The sequence below is a fragment of the Rhyacophila brunnea genome, unplaced genomic scaffold (assembly GCF_057557595.1).
Source record: "Rhyacophila brunnea isolate RB1 unplaced genomic scaffold, BYU_Rbru_1.0 scaffold_24, whole genome shotgun sequence".
Taxonomy (NCBI): domain Eukaryota; kingdom Metazoa; phylum Arthropoda; class Insecta; order Trichoptera; family Rhyacophilidae; genus Rhyacophila; species Rhyacophila brunnea.
The window spans coordinates 4,070,729-4,087,854 of record NW_028232904.1 but is presented as its reverse complement, the minus strand read 5'-3'; the positions used below and the strand labels follow the sequence as shown (position 1 = coordinate 4,087,854).

Below are 17,126 nucleotides of genomic sequence, written 5' to 3'. Positions count from 1 at the left end.
ATTATTAAAGCTCTGAATGACGATTTTTCACAAAGATTTGGTGACTTCCGAAGAATTGAGACAAGTTTAGCAATAGTACGCGATCCATTTTCAATAGATATTGATAGTGTTCCGACAGAGCTACAACTTGAGGTTATTGATCTGCAGTGTGACACTGATTTAAGAGAATTGCATCGTCGTGAAGAAATCTCCAAATTTTACAATGCCCTTAATTCAGACAAATTCGACCAACTTAAAGATTATGCAAGAAATATGTTCGTTATTTTTGGATCAACTTATACATGTGAACAAACATTTTCGATCATGAACCTCAATAAAAATTCTTTACGATCAAATATCTCCGATGCCTACTCCTAGCAGTTTTGAGGATATCAACTACAAAATTAACACCTGAATTTAACAAAATGTTAAAAAATGTACAAGTTTCATTCTTCTCATTAATTTTTTTTAATGTTTATTTTTCGTGATAATAAATAGTGTATATCTAAAAATGGTATTTTACTTGCGGCCCGCCGCTCATTTTGAATTCTTGAATTGGGCCCTCCATCCAAAAAGTTTGCCCCCCCCTGCTCTAAGCTGTCCAGCGTGTTGCATGACGTGTGTTGAATTCAGCTTCAAAATGTTATGAGTTATTGGCATGCTATGTAGTTTCAACATATTGTGTGTGCTATTAACTATCAAATACGGGATATTAAATATTTAGTTTTTTTTAGCTTCCTGCACAATTTGTAAAAAGTCACTTACGGGATATTAACATTCAGCCATCGATATCTGCAGGGGCGGCTCTACCTGAAGGGTTCGTAGGGACCGTCCCCACATCATTATCATCTCAAAAATACACGTCCGATATTTTTATTATTGTCATAATATACCTACTTAACTACATGATTAAATGAACTATTTAATTTATTTTATCCATATAAACTCCTCGCAATTTTATAGAGATATGTATAATTATAATTATACAAATAAATAAAGCAATAATTGTAAATTATGTAATAACATAATTATGATTATGCGGTATTAAAATAATTAATTAAATAAAATACACCGTATTGTACGGTGACACCTATGTACAAATTAAGAAAGCTATGGCGTCTATTTTTCGATGACCGGGATCACTCACTCCCATCCCGTCGCCGCGGTACAAATCTCGTTTTACAAAGGATGTGAATGCATTAGCGTTAGTATATTCATACTGGGGAGCGAATCAAATAACCCCTAGGTGAGTTAAAAACGCTCGCCGTATGTCGTTGTTCAAAACTCTTAATGGTAAGTTTATAATAATTATTAATATTAATTAAGTTATAATTTTTAAGTAAGCTTTTTAGATATGATGTGAATAATATTATTTATTCTGAAAAATTACTCATTTCCTTATTAATAAAATCATAATATTATTATAAGTAGCTTGGTACATAATGTGTATAATATGAGAAAGTAGGTAGGTATGTATATTTAATAATTAATGGCTAAACCCCACCACCTAGAAAGTTGTCGAGCCGCCACTGGATATCTGGAATCGTAACCCACTTGGTATCATATTTTTTTCAATATTTTTTTTGAAGTTATACATCTTTTGGGGCGTTCGATAGAGAGTGAAATTGAGAGCTGCACGAGCACACCATTACGAAAGTGCCCGACAGTATGAAGTTAGCTGCGAATCAGTCAGCTGTAGGTATACAAACGCAAGTTTGATAGTAGATTTGTTACTATCGGCCATTTGCAATTCCTTACGTAAATAAACGATTAAACGTGAGAGTGACAGTTGTCACTTTAAAACTAAAAACAATGAGAAATAATTATATAATTTAGTAATCTAAGTTAAAGTGTATAGAAATAAACCAACGGCGCTCCAATAAACGGCCATTTTTCTTGAGTGTATAATTTAATAAGATAATTAAGAGTTAGTCTAAGAATTTAGGTTATCACAAGTGTTGTTTTTTTTTTGTTACGACAAAGAAGTATAACCTGTAACGCGCGTACATAAGTACACACACAGATTTTTCTTCTTCTAGTGATTGTATAATATTTGTCTGAGGTATTCAAATTATGTACCGATATTGAAAGTTAGTTGAGAGTTTCACTATTGACTCTATCCAGGCATTGGTGAGTCTTTCTTTATCTCCGTTTTTGGCTGCGACTCTCTTCATATTGGAAGTTATTTAGTTTTGTGACAATTCAGACTTTAACAACGGTAGGTGCATTAATGAAGTCAAAAGACGTGTCCCATACCTGGTGACTTTGTCCTGTTGCAGTCGGTTCAAACGATGCGTGGTTCCTTCCGGATGAATGCGTCGCCAAGACACGTCGCTCTGGGCGTCCGGCAAGTTGATCCGACCTAAAATAAGAAAACATCATAATATGTATATAATTATGTGTATAAGAACAGAGTCCTACTCTAACTTGCGATATGTGAACGATAGAGTATTCATTGCAAGCAGTCGGAGAGGTTTACAGAGTAACTGTGGTCTAAATACTGTACTCCATAGAGACCAAGTACACGACTACAAGCAAGTCTCCGATAGATGTCAGAACATGTAAATTATATGGAGTACACTTTCTGGTAAGTGAGATCATGGGAGTAAAAGAGTGCCTTCACTCAAGATGTCCAGACAGATTAAAAAAGCTCAAAGCATAAAGGGAAAAGGTAAACAAAATCATCTCCGACATCCGAAACTGAAATACCACAGACAACCACTAAATAATTGCGACATCTAGTTGTGAGTCTAGTCATTCATTGCAGGGATGGTTTGGACACGGACATCTGATGAGCATCACTTCACTCTTTGCCAGAAATAGGGGTGTGCAAGGAATGGACAGAGTAGAAGAGTGTATCATCCACGCAGCTCCACCACTCATTCCCAGTATACATCTTTGTCACACGGAGTGATCACTAGGCAAGGCACAATTGCATAGTCGCAAGGGGTGGAGGTAGGTTGTTAAGATTAGACATAAATAATGCACACTAAACGTAGTCAGTCATACTAATTTGTTTTCGTTGAATTAAGAATACCTACAGATGGTGATGGTTAGTTTTTTAAAATTCATTAAGGGCGGACGTGCTCAGCGTGGGTCCAAATGGAGCTTTTTTTCTATTTTCAAAGCATGATCCTGGACATACATTAAACGTTGTAGATAATCTATTTATATAATTTTGAAGCCTTATTATCCTTTATATTTATTTTAAACATTTGATGACTGCATAAAGTATTTTTATTACATAAAATAGTATTCTTTTAAACCTATCGCTCTAATGTTTTAGAATATGGTCATATTTCAGTACATAAATGTGCAGTGGTATCAAGATTTTTTACATTTATTAATTTTTAAACGCATTTATAAAACCATCAGTATAATTTATATTATCGACATTATTATAGTGAAATATTAACGATAAAAAATTATATTGATAATCTCTGTGATCCCAAATTTGACAAGAATTAGGCATTTTATTATTCAAAAAATGGGCAAGATTAACTAACACATTTGAAGATAATTCAAGTGTGATAAACATACTATGAATAATGATTGCTTTATAATAATTATTGACCTAAGAATAAGGTAGTGTTTTTTTGAAATACGCCATTTCTTTTGGTATTCCCCAGTGGTTAAGCTACAACATACGGCCATAGCCGTAAATTGACAAACTATAATTGAAGTAGGGAGTAAAATGATGTTAACGCGCGTGTTTGAAGGCTTCAAAATTATATAAATAGATTATCTACAACGTTTAAGGAATGTCCAGGATCATGCTTTGAAAATGCAATAAAAGCTCCATTTTGACCTATGCTGAGCATGTCCGCCCGCCCTTAAGTAATCCTTTTTAGGTATACTTGTACAATTTCAAGTTGATTATTCCATTAAACCGCTTGCAATATTCAAAAGAACAAAAGAGAGTCTAATAATTTAAAGAAATGTCAAACATTGCGCTCCATGCAGTTATTAAATTCCTCACAAAGCATGGAAAAAGTGTGGAAACCATCCAAAATGAAATGAAATTGGTTTAAGGCACTCTTTGTTGTGGTAAAATCATGATTTACAAATGGTCACGGCAAGGCAGAGAGTCACGATGATTGTGGAAGGAAATGGTATTAAAAATCGAAAATGGTCGGCTAAAACTAACTGAAATCGCAAAAAGGTTCAATCTATCTAAAACAATTTCCAGAATTATACATGTAAATCTTGGCATGTCAAAGGTAAGCGCAAGATGGGTGCCACGAATGCTTATGCTACATAGACACAGCCCCCAAGAAGTTCAATGGCTTACAATCGGCTGGGAAGGTGATGGCAACAGTGTTTTGGGATTCAAAAGGAATCCTGTTAATAGATTATAAACCAAAGGGCACCAACATCACAGGACAGCACTACGCTCATATTCTAAAATTACATTGGTAGGTTGCGTCTGGCCCGATCGTCTGAATACGCGCCCGCTCGCGAGTCTCGCAAAACGGTCATTCATTCTACTGCTCGATTTCAACAACTGCAAGATGGCGAAATCTCAAAAAAATGTAGGTATGGACTAGCGCTGAGGTCCTCGTCGAATTAATACACGCCAGTTAAAATATAGCCATACTCGCTACAATTAGTCTTAATCGATTGGCTTGGAAATTCAAGCTCGCCCAGTTATTCATGATGTAAATTAACAATAAGTATACAAAACTTTCTATAAATGTCAAACGGCCGCGCAAATTTCAACAGACGCTCGCTAGGTTTGACAGCTCAGTTTTTTTGATGTAATATTGCGCGGGAATACGTTTAGTGTAGCCACTAATCTAAGAAATATCTAGTTTTCGGTCAACCTATATTTTTAATAATAGCAACACTATGTCTATTTTAAACCAATCAAAAGCAAGGACCAATGCGATTGAATCGTTGCGTGTAATTGAAAATAGTGTTAAAACGTTGACCACAATAGTTGATGGATCGGGTTGGGTCTGCGCGTCTGCCAATGTAATTAAGCCTTTAATCATTTAAAAGAATGTATTAAAGTAAAAAGGAGGGGCAAATTAACAAAAGACATGTTCTTACTCCATGACAATGCACCTGGTCACAAGGCTCAAATTGCAATGGTTGATATGAGAAAATGCGGCTTCCAGGAATTACCTCATCATCCACCTTACAGTCCTGATCTGGCACTTAGTAATTAATACCTGTTTCCAAATTTGCTACTCATAATTTTTGGATTCATATTTTATTTTATTATATAGTAAGTTAAAATGAAGAGAAAAAGGTTAGACTTACCAACGAATGCTTCACAGTAAAATCTTGCAGGGAATCCAAGTTCCACCCACTGATCGACGGGCGTAAAAGTGGCTCGGGGCGCTGGTGGTGGCTTTTCTGTAATAAAAAAATATATCAAGTTTTGTAGAGCTGGGTATGGAAACAGGAAATATGAGATGAATATAGATAACCAAGCAGTAGCGTAGCAAGCAAACTATGCCACTGATAGACGAAAGAAACTCTCTCACTCGTGACCTGTATATTGCAAGCGTTCATTTTTAGGTTTTGAAATTGGGCTCTATGTTACGAGAGCTTACCCGGATGAAAACTAGCAATCTCCACTTTTTGCTCATAGACAACCATGGTAAAATATATAAATCATTTGCAATGAAAAAAAATCACTAATTTCATAAATCAGTATAGCAAATAGAGTTTGCCAATGCATTTCATAAAATTTAAATAAATATAATGTAACCTTTGACACTCCATATATAACATATCCATAGTCAGTATTCCGTATCCGTATTCATTTAAATTTATAATAAATAAAACTTGCTCATTTGCATTAATTTTCACTTTTTGACCATATACAACTATTTGCCGTGGTTGTCTATGGTAAAAATGTGGAGATTGCTAGTTTTATTCCGGTTAAGCTCTCGTAATACAGAGCCGAAAATTGTCATTACATGGGTTTAAAATCCGAAACCGCCAGTCGTGCACAAGCGGGAGTTTTCGGGTCTGGTCCAACAAAATATTTATGTTGAGTGCAATCTTATATTTTTTTCTTTGACCTGGTGTCTGTGGATCGTGACCCGGATGATTTGGGTATTGAACAACCTTTTTAATGGGTTGGCCCCACTCTTCTCGGCGTTTTACGACACGCAAGGCCATGCGCGGCTCCCTCCTTAGGTCAATTAGTCAATGACCTCCCAAAATAAATACCTTACAATCGACAGAATAATATTAATAATATCTACAATGTCATATATAATAATAATCTGTGGATTTGAAATTATAAGGCGTACGCTTGTTTTTGTTTTGTATTCTCGATAGGCGAGAATTCCCCGCCAATTGCCGGACAATTCAATTCTTGACCCAAAATTAATATTTTTATAAAATTTTCTCTCTCATTTCTCATACATTAGACAGAGAAAGATAAATTCAATATTCGACGCTTTGAGTTCCAAAGATCCGTGCATTACAGGCCTCTCGCAGGCTCTCGCCCATTGTCCGAGTGTGAAACAAAAAATATTTTCAGCTAATTTTGCGAAACAGAATGATAAAGTCGACTGAATTATGGAGTCCCATGCTACTGCCACGCCGAAAATTATTGTATACTGTATTTTGTTCTGACAGTTGACAAGTTTCAACGAATGTCTTTTGGTTGTTTTAAACGTATTTAAATAGTTTTTGGTGTAGTTATTATACGAATTTACACACAAAGTTTGGTTTTTAGTGATTTATTACATTTTCGTGAAGTTTTGTGGAATTTACGACGGTTTATTTGTTTGAACTGACACAAAATGTCTAATTCAGTGGATTATATTTTAAACGAAATAAAGAATGAGACATTTAACTATGATAAACGTCTACAAGCAAAGATATTAGGCAGGTACATGCCGGATATGAAAATAATTCAAACAACAAAAGAGAAAAGCAAAGATTTTAACAGATATTTCAACAAGAAAAGCTATCATTTTTGTGAATGGATATGTGGTTGAAATGAAAGGAATTTATTTTTTTGTTTTCATTGTTTAATTTTTGATTGCAAAAATGAAAAGCAATGGACAGAATTTGGTGTTGGTGATCTAAAACATCTTAAAGAAAAAATAAAAAAGCATAGCAAGTCAACAGCACACATAAATAATTCTATGAGTTTTGTTTTTATTAGGAACAACAGACATCCGAATTCAGTTAGATAGTGCATACCGCAGATCGATTGCTGATCACAATGAAACTGTCGATAAAAATCGTTTAATTTTAACAAAAATTTTAAAGTGTATTCAATTTTGCGGATCGTTTGAGCTGGCCTTACGAGGCCATTATGAGTCTAAAGAGTCTGATAATCCTGGTATATTTCGTGGATTAATAAATTTCATGCAGGAAATAGATATTGTTATGAAGGAGCATTTAGAAAGGTCAACTTCATTCAAAGGAATTTCGAAGACTATCCAAAACGAATTGCTAGATTCAATATTAAAAGTGACTCAAGAAGAAATTAGATGTGACATAAAAAAATCTAATTACGTAGCTATTCAAGTTGACGAAACGACAGACAGCTCTACAAAAACGCAAATGGTTTTCGTTGTAAGATATTTAAAAGACAATATAGTATGTGAAAGATTTTGGAAGTTTGTAAATCCAGAGGTGTGCACGGCAACAGGATTAACAGAAGAAATTTTAAAAGAGCTGAGAATCTTGGAAATTCATCCTCGACAGCTAATAGCGCAACGCTACGACGGAGCGGCAATAATGAGTGGGAAAACTGGAGGAGTTCAGACGAGAGTCCGCGAAACTTTTCCACTAGCACAGTACATCCACTGTTATGCTCACCAATTTAATTTAGTTATGCAAAAAGCATCCACCATAACCACTGGTCTGAAAGTTTTTTTTGCCACCGTCCAATCATTTTCTGTCTTTTTTTCGAGATCACCAAAAAGAACGAAAATATTAGATGAATTCGTCAAAGTGCGTCTACCGAAAGCAGCTCCAACTAGATGGTGCTTCAATGTTAAATGTGTGGAGACAGTTTTTTTGTACCGAGAAGACATTTTACAGTGTTTAAATTCAATACTGGACAGAGAAAATGACACCAATACCCTAAGTCAAGCCCAAAACTTAATAAACAATTTGGAAAAAAACACTTTTATTTATTGGTTGACTTTTTTTCACAAAATAATGCCTCATTGTCAAATTTTATTTAAACAAATGCAAAAAAGAAACTTAGACGCTATTAAGATAAAAACATACATCGATAATTTAAAAAAATATATTTCCGAAATCAGAAATGAAGCTAGCACTAATCCGAATTCCAGCTGTGCAACGGGTGACCATAAAAAGAGACGGATAGATGACAAAAGCAACGCAGTAGCAATTGAAGTCTGTGATACAATTATAGTGGAAATAGAAGCACGATTCACATCCAACGATCATCTCATTATATCCGATTTGTTCAATAAAGAAAATTACGCTGATTTTAAAAATAATTTTCCCACAAGTCAAGTAAATTTGGTAAAACAGTTAGAAGAAATAAACATAACCAAGTTAAAAAATGAATTATTGGTGTTTTATCAACGAGATGATTTGCATGGCGCTAATAGTGCAGTTTCTCTTCTACATTTTTTACTCAGCAATAATTTCAATGAAACATTTTCCGAGTCGATCAAAGTTCTCCAATTTATTTGCGTCATACCAATGACAACAGTTGAAAGTGAAAGATGTTTTTCAACTCTCAAAAGAGTAAAAACCTTTCTACGCAATACGATGGGCCAAGATAGACTGACCGCTCTTGCAATGCTCAGTATTGAAAAAAAATATGTGGGAAAAATAGACAATTTTTATAATCGTGTGATTGATGATTTTTCAAAAAGTAAAGAAAGAAAAGTGGACTTAATTTACAAAAAATTATAACGCGTTGTGTGCAATTTCGGTTAACGATGGGTTGGCGTTATGAAAAATGGACATTTTTTGAAGGGTAAGTAGGTACCCACCTATAACAATTTCTAGCACTTATTATATAATGTATAAAAAGTCAATTTGCAATACGTCTTTTAAGTATACAACGAAAAGGCAAATTGAAATAATATATTCAAAATTGACCTACCAGTTTTTCGGGCCTAAGGCCGCCAATGCGCAAGGCATATGTCAGTGAAAGACCTGTATTTGTGCACACATCTAGGGCAGTGGTTCTCATGTGAAATTTAACTGTGGCCGCACAATTGACATTGACAGTTCTATGGAAACGTCTGGTGGCCGCACCAGATTTCACTTTTATTGTGATTGAAAAAATTAAAGCTAAATTTTATTTACTAAGAAAATGGATCAATTCATTTATAAACAAGTCCATTAATTTAATGAAAGACATTTGAATATTTTAGTACATATCTATTTATTTAAAAATAATGCAAATGGAAATTCCTCAATACTCCTTTTTTCCAATGCAAGCCGCATGGCTGCTTCTAAGTTTACATCTGTCAACTGGCTTCGATATTTGTATTCAACAAGTCATGTTGTGTATTCAACCAATTTCATAATTTTATAAATACATTTTTGAAATATCATTCTGTAGAGCGCTGGTGGTTGCAGCAAAATCTTTTGGTGGCCATCGGGGCTGCACATGAGAACCCCTAATCTAGAGCATCCGATGTGCAAAAGTAAAAATAGCGCAGGCGACACAAAGGGACACCAACGACACTAATAATTATGACCGTTACGAGTAATCGATAACCAGTTGTAGACACGACAGCTTGCAACAACTCGCAGTTAAAGCTGCAGCCCAGGTGTTCATCGCTAGACTCAAAGTTTGAAGTGTTTGGGTATGAGGAATGTAGCCGTAAAATGCGTGAATCCGCATTGATGCGACGAAGCGATATCAACCGGCTCGCACATCAAAACTTATCTCGTCTTCAACGTTTCGAATACGTCGATGTGACGTCATTGTTATTCACAAAAGACACATTGCCGAATGGAGCTCCGCAGATTGGTCGAATGCGACTTTTTAATTTGAAAAAAAAAACATCCAGTGCTGTTATCAACAAATCGCATGTGTTTCGGGCTGCGAGTCGAAGACGCCAGAATGCATACACACACCTACGAATTGGTCATTCCTATCCCGGTCGCCGCATCCAAATGTATATACGTTTCGGGAGGTTACGTGTGACTGTCGCTAGGTAGATGTGCGCGGTCTTCATATGCAACATCGAAGCGATATTCCTAGAAGGTTTGATTTCTTTGTTTAAAATCCATTATTATGGAGTTCTACCACGTGACTGAAATGTCAATTCAGGGCATATCTTACCAACGAGTGCCAGCATGACGGTGTGGACATGGATGTGTGTATCATTCCTCATGAGGCAGGTGTAGTTTCCTCTGTCTGATTCCGCTGCGACCTGCGTGTAGATAGTCTGATTAGCTGCTTCGGGATACAGAATGAAGGTGGACTCACCACCAGGCCATGGATATGCCCGCTCATCTTTGTACCTGGGAGAAAAGAAATATTCAATTAGTATTAAATGTGACAAAAAAACCCTGACGGCTAAAATTATTAAACATGGAACATGCTTTGCCTACTGTTTCTCTGTATGCTGGTTATCGAAATTCGAAAGTATATTTATTTGTCAAAGTAACTGAATGCGTTACTTTTCTGAAAATTATGTAATTACAATAATAAAACTAAATAAGTAATAATAACAGAATGAATACTGATTGTTTTATAATAATTATTGACATAAGAATGAGATAGTATTTTTTTGAAATACGCCATTTCTTTTGCTGGAATGAAATGCCGATAGAAGAGGCGTATTTCAAAAAATACTACCTTATTCTTAGGTCAATAATTATTATAAGACAATCATTATTCGTAGGATGTTTTTATCACATATGAATGGTCAAAGACAGCTTATAATCAGTATCTTTAGAATTATCTTCAAATGCGGTAATCTTGTCCATTTTGTTGAATTATAAAATGCCTAATTCTTGTCAAATTTGGGATCACAGAGATTATAAATATAATTTTTTATCGTAAATAGCTCACTATAATAATGTTAACATTAATTTTACTAATGGTTTTATAAATGCGTTTAAAAATTAATAAACCTAAAAAATCTTAACACCACTGCACATGGGATGTACTTACTGAAATATGACTATATTCTAAAACATTAGAGCGAGAGGTTTAAAAGAATACTATTTTATATAATAAAAATACTTTTTGCAGTCATCGATAATGTTTAAAATAAATATAAAGGATAATAAGAATAAGGCTTCAAAATTATATAAATAGATTATTACAACGCTTAAGAGCATACTTCAGTGAAACGGCAAATAATTTTACTATAGGTGCGACGAAATTTCGGAAAGAAAAGTCGAGCTTTGAAATCAATTTGTTTTGTGATGGCGACGGGGGAATTAATTCTTAAATCGTGTAAAGATGACTAAAAAACGATAAACATTTACTTGAAAAAGAAAACATGTCAATGAATACATTATTATTATTACTAATAGAACAATAAACATAACATTAAATGGAATGTTTTGTTCTGCACGCGTCGTTTGCAAAATCTTCGCGTCGCGTAGTCACGATGGTTTTAGACCGTGCCCCAGCTGAAGTATAGCTTTTAGGTGTGTCCAGGATTATGCTCTGAAAATACCACAAAAGCTCCATTATGACCTACGTGGCGCACTTGGGCCGTTGATCAGATATATGTTTTTGCCATATCAACTGTTTTTCACATTTGGTCAGATGCAGATATCTTTAAGCGTAATTTTGTGATTAATAAAGTTGCAGCTCCAATATTTTGCGACATCAAAGAATCTACAATTTGAAACATATTATCATGGAAGAAAAAAAAGAAGAAACATCAGTTATAACCGTCTGCCATCACAGTACCGAGATTATTATAATTTTATTATTAGAATGTTATATTATGGAGATATTTTACGAACATGGAAACTGCCCTTTTTCTAAGCCCCTCAAATTTAATGTAGATGTCTATAATCTAAGGTAGACATAGCTTACGTGGTATCATTGCAGTTTTGATACTAGCTTGTAGATCACAACACACTTGAAGTTGGATAATATGTCTGGTCATTGCCCACTGAAGAAGGAAGCCGATACATTACACGACTGGTCCTACTTTTCGCCTTTCCCGTTGTCTATGGATGACCTGTCATTGCCAAATGAGTGCTCATACTCACGCGTCTGTCGTGTTCACTTGTCGGAGTATTCTTAGTTTTCAGATTATTTTAACGTATCTTGGAGACCTTGGAGTTCATCTTATTTAGTGGTTATGTGTTATTAATAATTGGAAGTGACGATCAAAGTAAGTAAACTTCTTCTGTGTATAATAATATCATAATACACTAGGACGTTTGTCAATGTGACAGTCGATTCTAAACGACAATAACTAATAACTTATTTATACTCTTCAGTCATTATAGAATACCAAACTCTGCTTGCAAGTACGTTATCAATAAACAGTATGGCAGTGGACCACTCGTTGCTTGTGCAGAGATGCTCAGGCTTTATTAATCTAAAGATGGCGGTGGTCTGGTATACTAGGTATCAATAATAATATGACGAACTACTGTATGCAGCTGTAGGTATTTCAGTGAAATTTGCAGGGCCAATTCGCTCCGAGCACTATTATAGCATTAACGGAGGGAGAAAATAATAATTTTCAATTCTGGGAACGTAGTCAGTGCCTTCCACCACACAAACACACACTCCTGCACGATATCATTCCAGTGGCGTACACTAATTTTACCTTACAACTACCTAAAGCACAAATTGCAAGAGCAGAATCGTAGACTCCACGGTTACATGTAAATTGTACGTAAAACATTTCACCGTGGCACAGTTCGCCGTAAGCTTTTTATCGGAAATAGATGACGGTATACTATTATTATTTATTAATTATTTGACCATGTCCGATCCTAATAAGATCATAATATCGCCACTGTTCTGGCAAAAGACACTAATTCGAAAAAACGAAATATTGAGTTAGTACCAAAATGTTGCTTATTTCAAACTTTGCCGTCTGGAAACCTTCTTAATAAATAAACAGTCTGTATTTTACAGATTACTTATTTATACGATTATACTATTTATACTATTTTTACGATTACTTAATAAACTCACATGATAGACCATTTCAAACATTTTAACAACTTCAAAGTCAAATTATACAAAACTAGTATTCTCCAGTTAGTGTGTTCTGCCAGAACAGAGACGATATGGGCCTCCAGAGTGGAGGTTTGTATTGACAGATTTTTTTTTGTTTTTACGAGAAATTGATGTCAGATACTTGCTCAACCTATTAGGTCCATATCCTGGCTCAAACACAAATTGAAAAACAATATGTGTATTTGCCAGACCCAGGATTCGAACCTGGGACCCACGACGCTATAGGCCGGCGGCCATCATACTATACGGTCTCCAATTTTATTAGATTCAATATGAACATTAATTCAATTTTCATTGCTGATTTTGGCAAAATTCATGAATTCAAGAATGAAAACTTAACCTAACCTAATAATCCAGTATATTATCGGCTATTTCCAAAATTTGTTTGTTGCTGGCTTCCTGTAAAACGACAAGAACCGTGTTTTATTTAGACATGAATTTTGTGTAAGCATTATACGACCCAATGAGGTTCAAATGTCTTTAATTTCGGCCAAATATTTCGCAGTGAAGTGTGATACGGCGAACTGCATACGTACAAGTTTCCGGACACGGCAGGCAAGTCGCTATACCGTGCAGGCAAGTCGCTGCCGTCTATCCGGCGCAAAACATTGTCTTTCTAAGATGATTGTCTAATGAAGCGACAGCATCGTCTATGTCATGGAAACCCGCCACTGCTCTCAAAAGTAGTAATATTTGTATATGTTCCTTTATTATGTGCCGCCCCTATACAACGCATGACCTACCTACCCCCATGGGACGTCACTGATTTTAACCCAAGATGACTCGCAACCTGCAACTAGTGATCAAATTGGTAGTTGAAACATTGCTTATGCTATCTATTTAAAATTGACAATATCAATTAAAAATAATGTGTTCTCTCAGGAGATACCAGGACATACTGCTAGTAGAAATGTTGTAAATCACTGTAATACAGTGTACAACGTAGGTACATAGTGCACAGATCTAGTTATCAAGAAATCTCGAGAAACAATAAAAAAATGTGAATCTCGAATCTAGAGAGAAAAAAATTCGAAAATCCTTATTCATACCAGATTTTTTATTTAAATAAATATAAATAATTTGTCCTTTAACAAATTCACATTTTGTAACATTTCTTTACAATAATTATCTTGAAGTTTATCTTTGACTTAGGTACAATAAAAACTATTTTTCTTTCTAATGTTTTCAGATAAGTAGTACATATTTATTAATTAATACAGTTTAAATTGTAAATCATCAAAAAATGTCTCAAACTCATATTTTTCCGCTTGGTGCGTCTGCAGGGGCCCTATGTTAGAACTTGCAAGTGCCAGCTGCCCGGTCGACATGACGTCATATGACATCATCGTGACGTACTACCGGAGTGATAATAGCGCTCGAGAATATAACGCTACTCCGACAGCGGCGCTATTCATTGTCACCATACACATATAGGTGTTTCATCTTAATAATATCTACGGTAGGCACTGCGCGCGGGCGGCATGCCTCGAGCGTGTATTGGCTGACGTCACAATTACGTCATGTCGTCTGGGGCCCGATTTCCTAACTATCGTCTCGTGTGGCACCAGACGAGACGATAGTTAGGAAATCGGGCTGCTGGTGCCACACGAGTTGATAGTTAGGAAATCGGGGCCCAGGTAGGTAAAGACATCGCCTTAATTTGGCACACATAAGCAACGCGTGCCCTGCATACCCTCACGGGGCCTCACTGCAAATGGGGTATCTATGAAGAAGTAAATCCATATCGAATGATGATGATAAAAATACAATATTTGAACTTTCTGGATCCATAACGGTAGGTTCAGGAACACGCTTCTATGCAGAAATTATATTACTCTTTGAGCGATTATGGTTTATTTCTCCTTTGAGAATCTCCTTTGTTATACGTACAAAGGCATTTTCAAAAAGGTTTTACTGGCAGTTAGTTGTGAAGTCCAGGGTTTCAGATTTCGTCTGATAATATTATCTGCTTTCTTCTCGGTATAACAATGATTGCATGCATATCGGCGGAATTAATATCGGATTTCAAATTCCTAAATTGATTTTAACCAGGCAACATATAAATAATGAGAAATGCGTTATCTTTTGTCTTTTAAGTAGGTATAGTAGTAAAGTAACAAGATTTAATTCTCCAGCGTGAAGAAATAGGTTACAATATGTAAATTGTACGTAAAACATTTCACCGTGGCACAATTCGCCGTGAGCTTCCTTATCGGAAAGAGATGATTATAATTTATAAGTATACGGTCTCCAATTTTAGATTCAATATGAACACTAATTCAATTTGCATAGTTTTATTAATTTCATAATTTAAGAATGAAAACCTAACCTAACCTAACCTAACAAATAATCCAGTATATCGGCTATTTTCAAAATTTGTTTGCTGCTGGCTTCCTGTAAAGTGTAACCGACAAGAACCGTATTCTCTCTATAGGTACGACCCAAAGAGGTTGGGAGTTCTTTAATATACGGTCATATATTTCCGATACAACATTTCACGGTGAAGTGTGATACGGCGAACTGGATACGTACAGGCAATGACATTATTAATGGACGACGCACTCAATACTGTAGCTTGCAAGTAAATTCGCGCATTCGCATGTATAGGTAGACATCACGCAATTTCCATTATGCGATATCACGCATAGGGAATTTATAGCAATATGACCTTTATTGTAATGGCGTTAGAGCAGTGTTTCTAATGTCAATGTTCATTTGAGCGAACCCGTTCGAACCGAACCATTCGGCAGACCCAACAAAACGCATCAGGAATTTATAGCAATATCACCTTTATTGTAATGGCGTTAGAACAGATTATGCCATTCGGCAGACCCGACAATAAAGTGAGTGTCATTTTCTATTCCAGATGATTCGTCCATATTAATGTCATTGCGTACAGGTTTCCTATAGCATCGTGGATCCCAGGTTCGAATCCTGGGTCTGGCAAGTACACATATTGTTTTTCAATTTGTGTATGAGTCAGGGTATGGACCTAATAGGTTGAGCAAGTGGCTGACATCCATTTCTCGTAAACACAAAAATCTGTCAATACAAACATCCACTCTGTGGAGGTCGGCACGATCTTATTAGGATCGGACATGGCCGGAAAAAAATGTTGTGATAAGAAATACCGGTTTACCGATAATTGTTTTGAATTAATAACCGATTGTGAAACAGATTTCAAAAATATTAATAGCATAATTCAGTGAAACGGCAAATAATCTTCAGCAATAGGTGGGCCGTAATTTCGCACGCGCTGCCAATCGGAGAGCGATAGTCGACCTGTGAGCACGGCAATTTGTTTTGTGATGGCGTCGGAGGAATTAATTATTAAATCGTGTAAAAATGACTAAAAAACGTTACGTATTTACTCGAAAAACAAAACATGTCGATGAATATATATTATTATTATTACTTAATTAACAATAAACATAACATTAAATGGACGCATGTTGAATTTTTATGACAAATTATGTTTTGTTCGTCACGCGTCGTTTGAACAATCTGCGCGTCGGGTAGTCACAATCTTTTTAGACCATGCCTCAGCTGAAGTTATAGCCTTAAGGCTATACTTTAGGTGAGGCATGGTCATAGGCATAATTCAATTTGTCATTCAAATTCAACATGCGTCCTTTTAATGTTATGTTTATTATTATATTCGTAATAATAATAGCATATTCATTAACATGTTTTCTTTTTCAAGTACATTCGGAACGTTTTTTGGTCATCTTTACACGATTTAAGAATATAAGTATTCCTCCGACGCCATCACAAAACAAATTGACGTGCTCCCAGGGGCCTTATGTTGTAACTTGCGAGTTGAAGTCGCCCGGTCGACATGACGTCATATGACATCATTGTGACGTACTACCGGAGTGAGTCAATAGCATTCGAGAAATTAACGCTACTCAAATACTGGCGTTATTCATTGTCCCCATACACAAATAGGTGTTTCAACATAATAATATCTATGGTGAGCTGTGTGCTTGGGCGGCTCGCC

General features: G+C 35.6%; 1 protein-coding gene across 1 annotated transcript in view; it reads right to left on the bottom strand.

Moving 5' to 3' along the window:
* Positions 1–17,126, bottom strand: part of LOC147068902 (interleukin-1 receptor accessory protein-like) — a 196,751-nt gene that overhangs the window by 8,189 nt on the left and 171,436 nt on the right. Inside the window, exons 3-5 of the mRNA XM_085951258.1 lie at positions 10,241–10,422; positions 5,245–5,340; positions 2,236–2,341 (exon numbers count right to left, since the gene is read on the bottom strand). Coding sequence (XP_085807384.1) covers positions 2,236–2,341; positions 5,245–5,340; positions 10,241–10,422 — 384 coding nt within the window. The remainder of the gene's footprint in view (positions 1–2,235; positions 2,342–5,244; positions 5,341–10,240; positions 10,423–17,126) is intronic.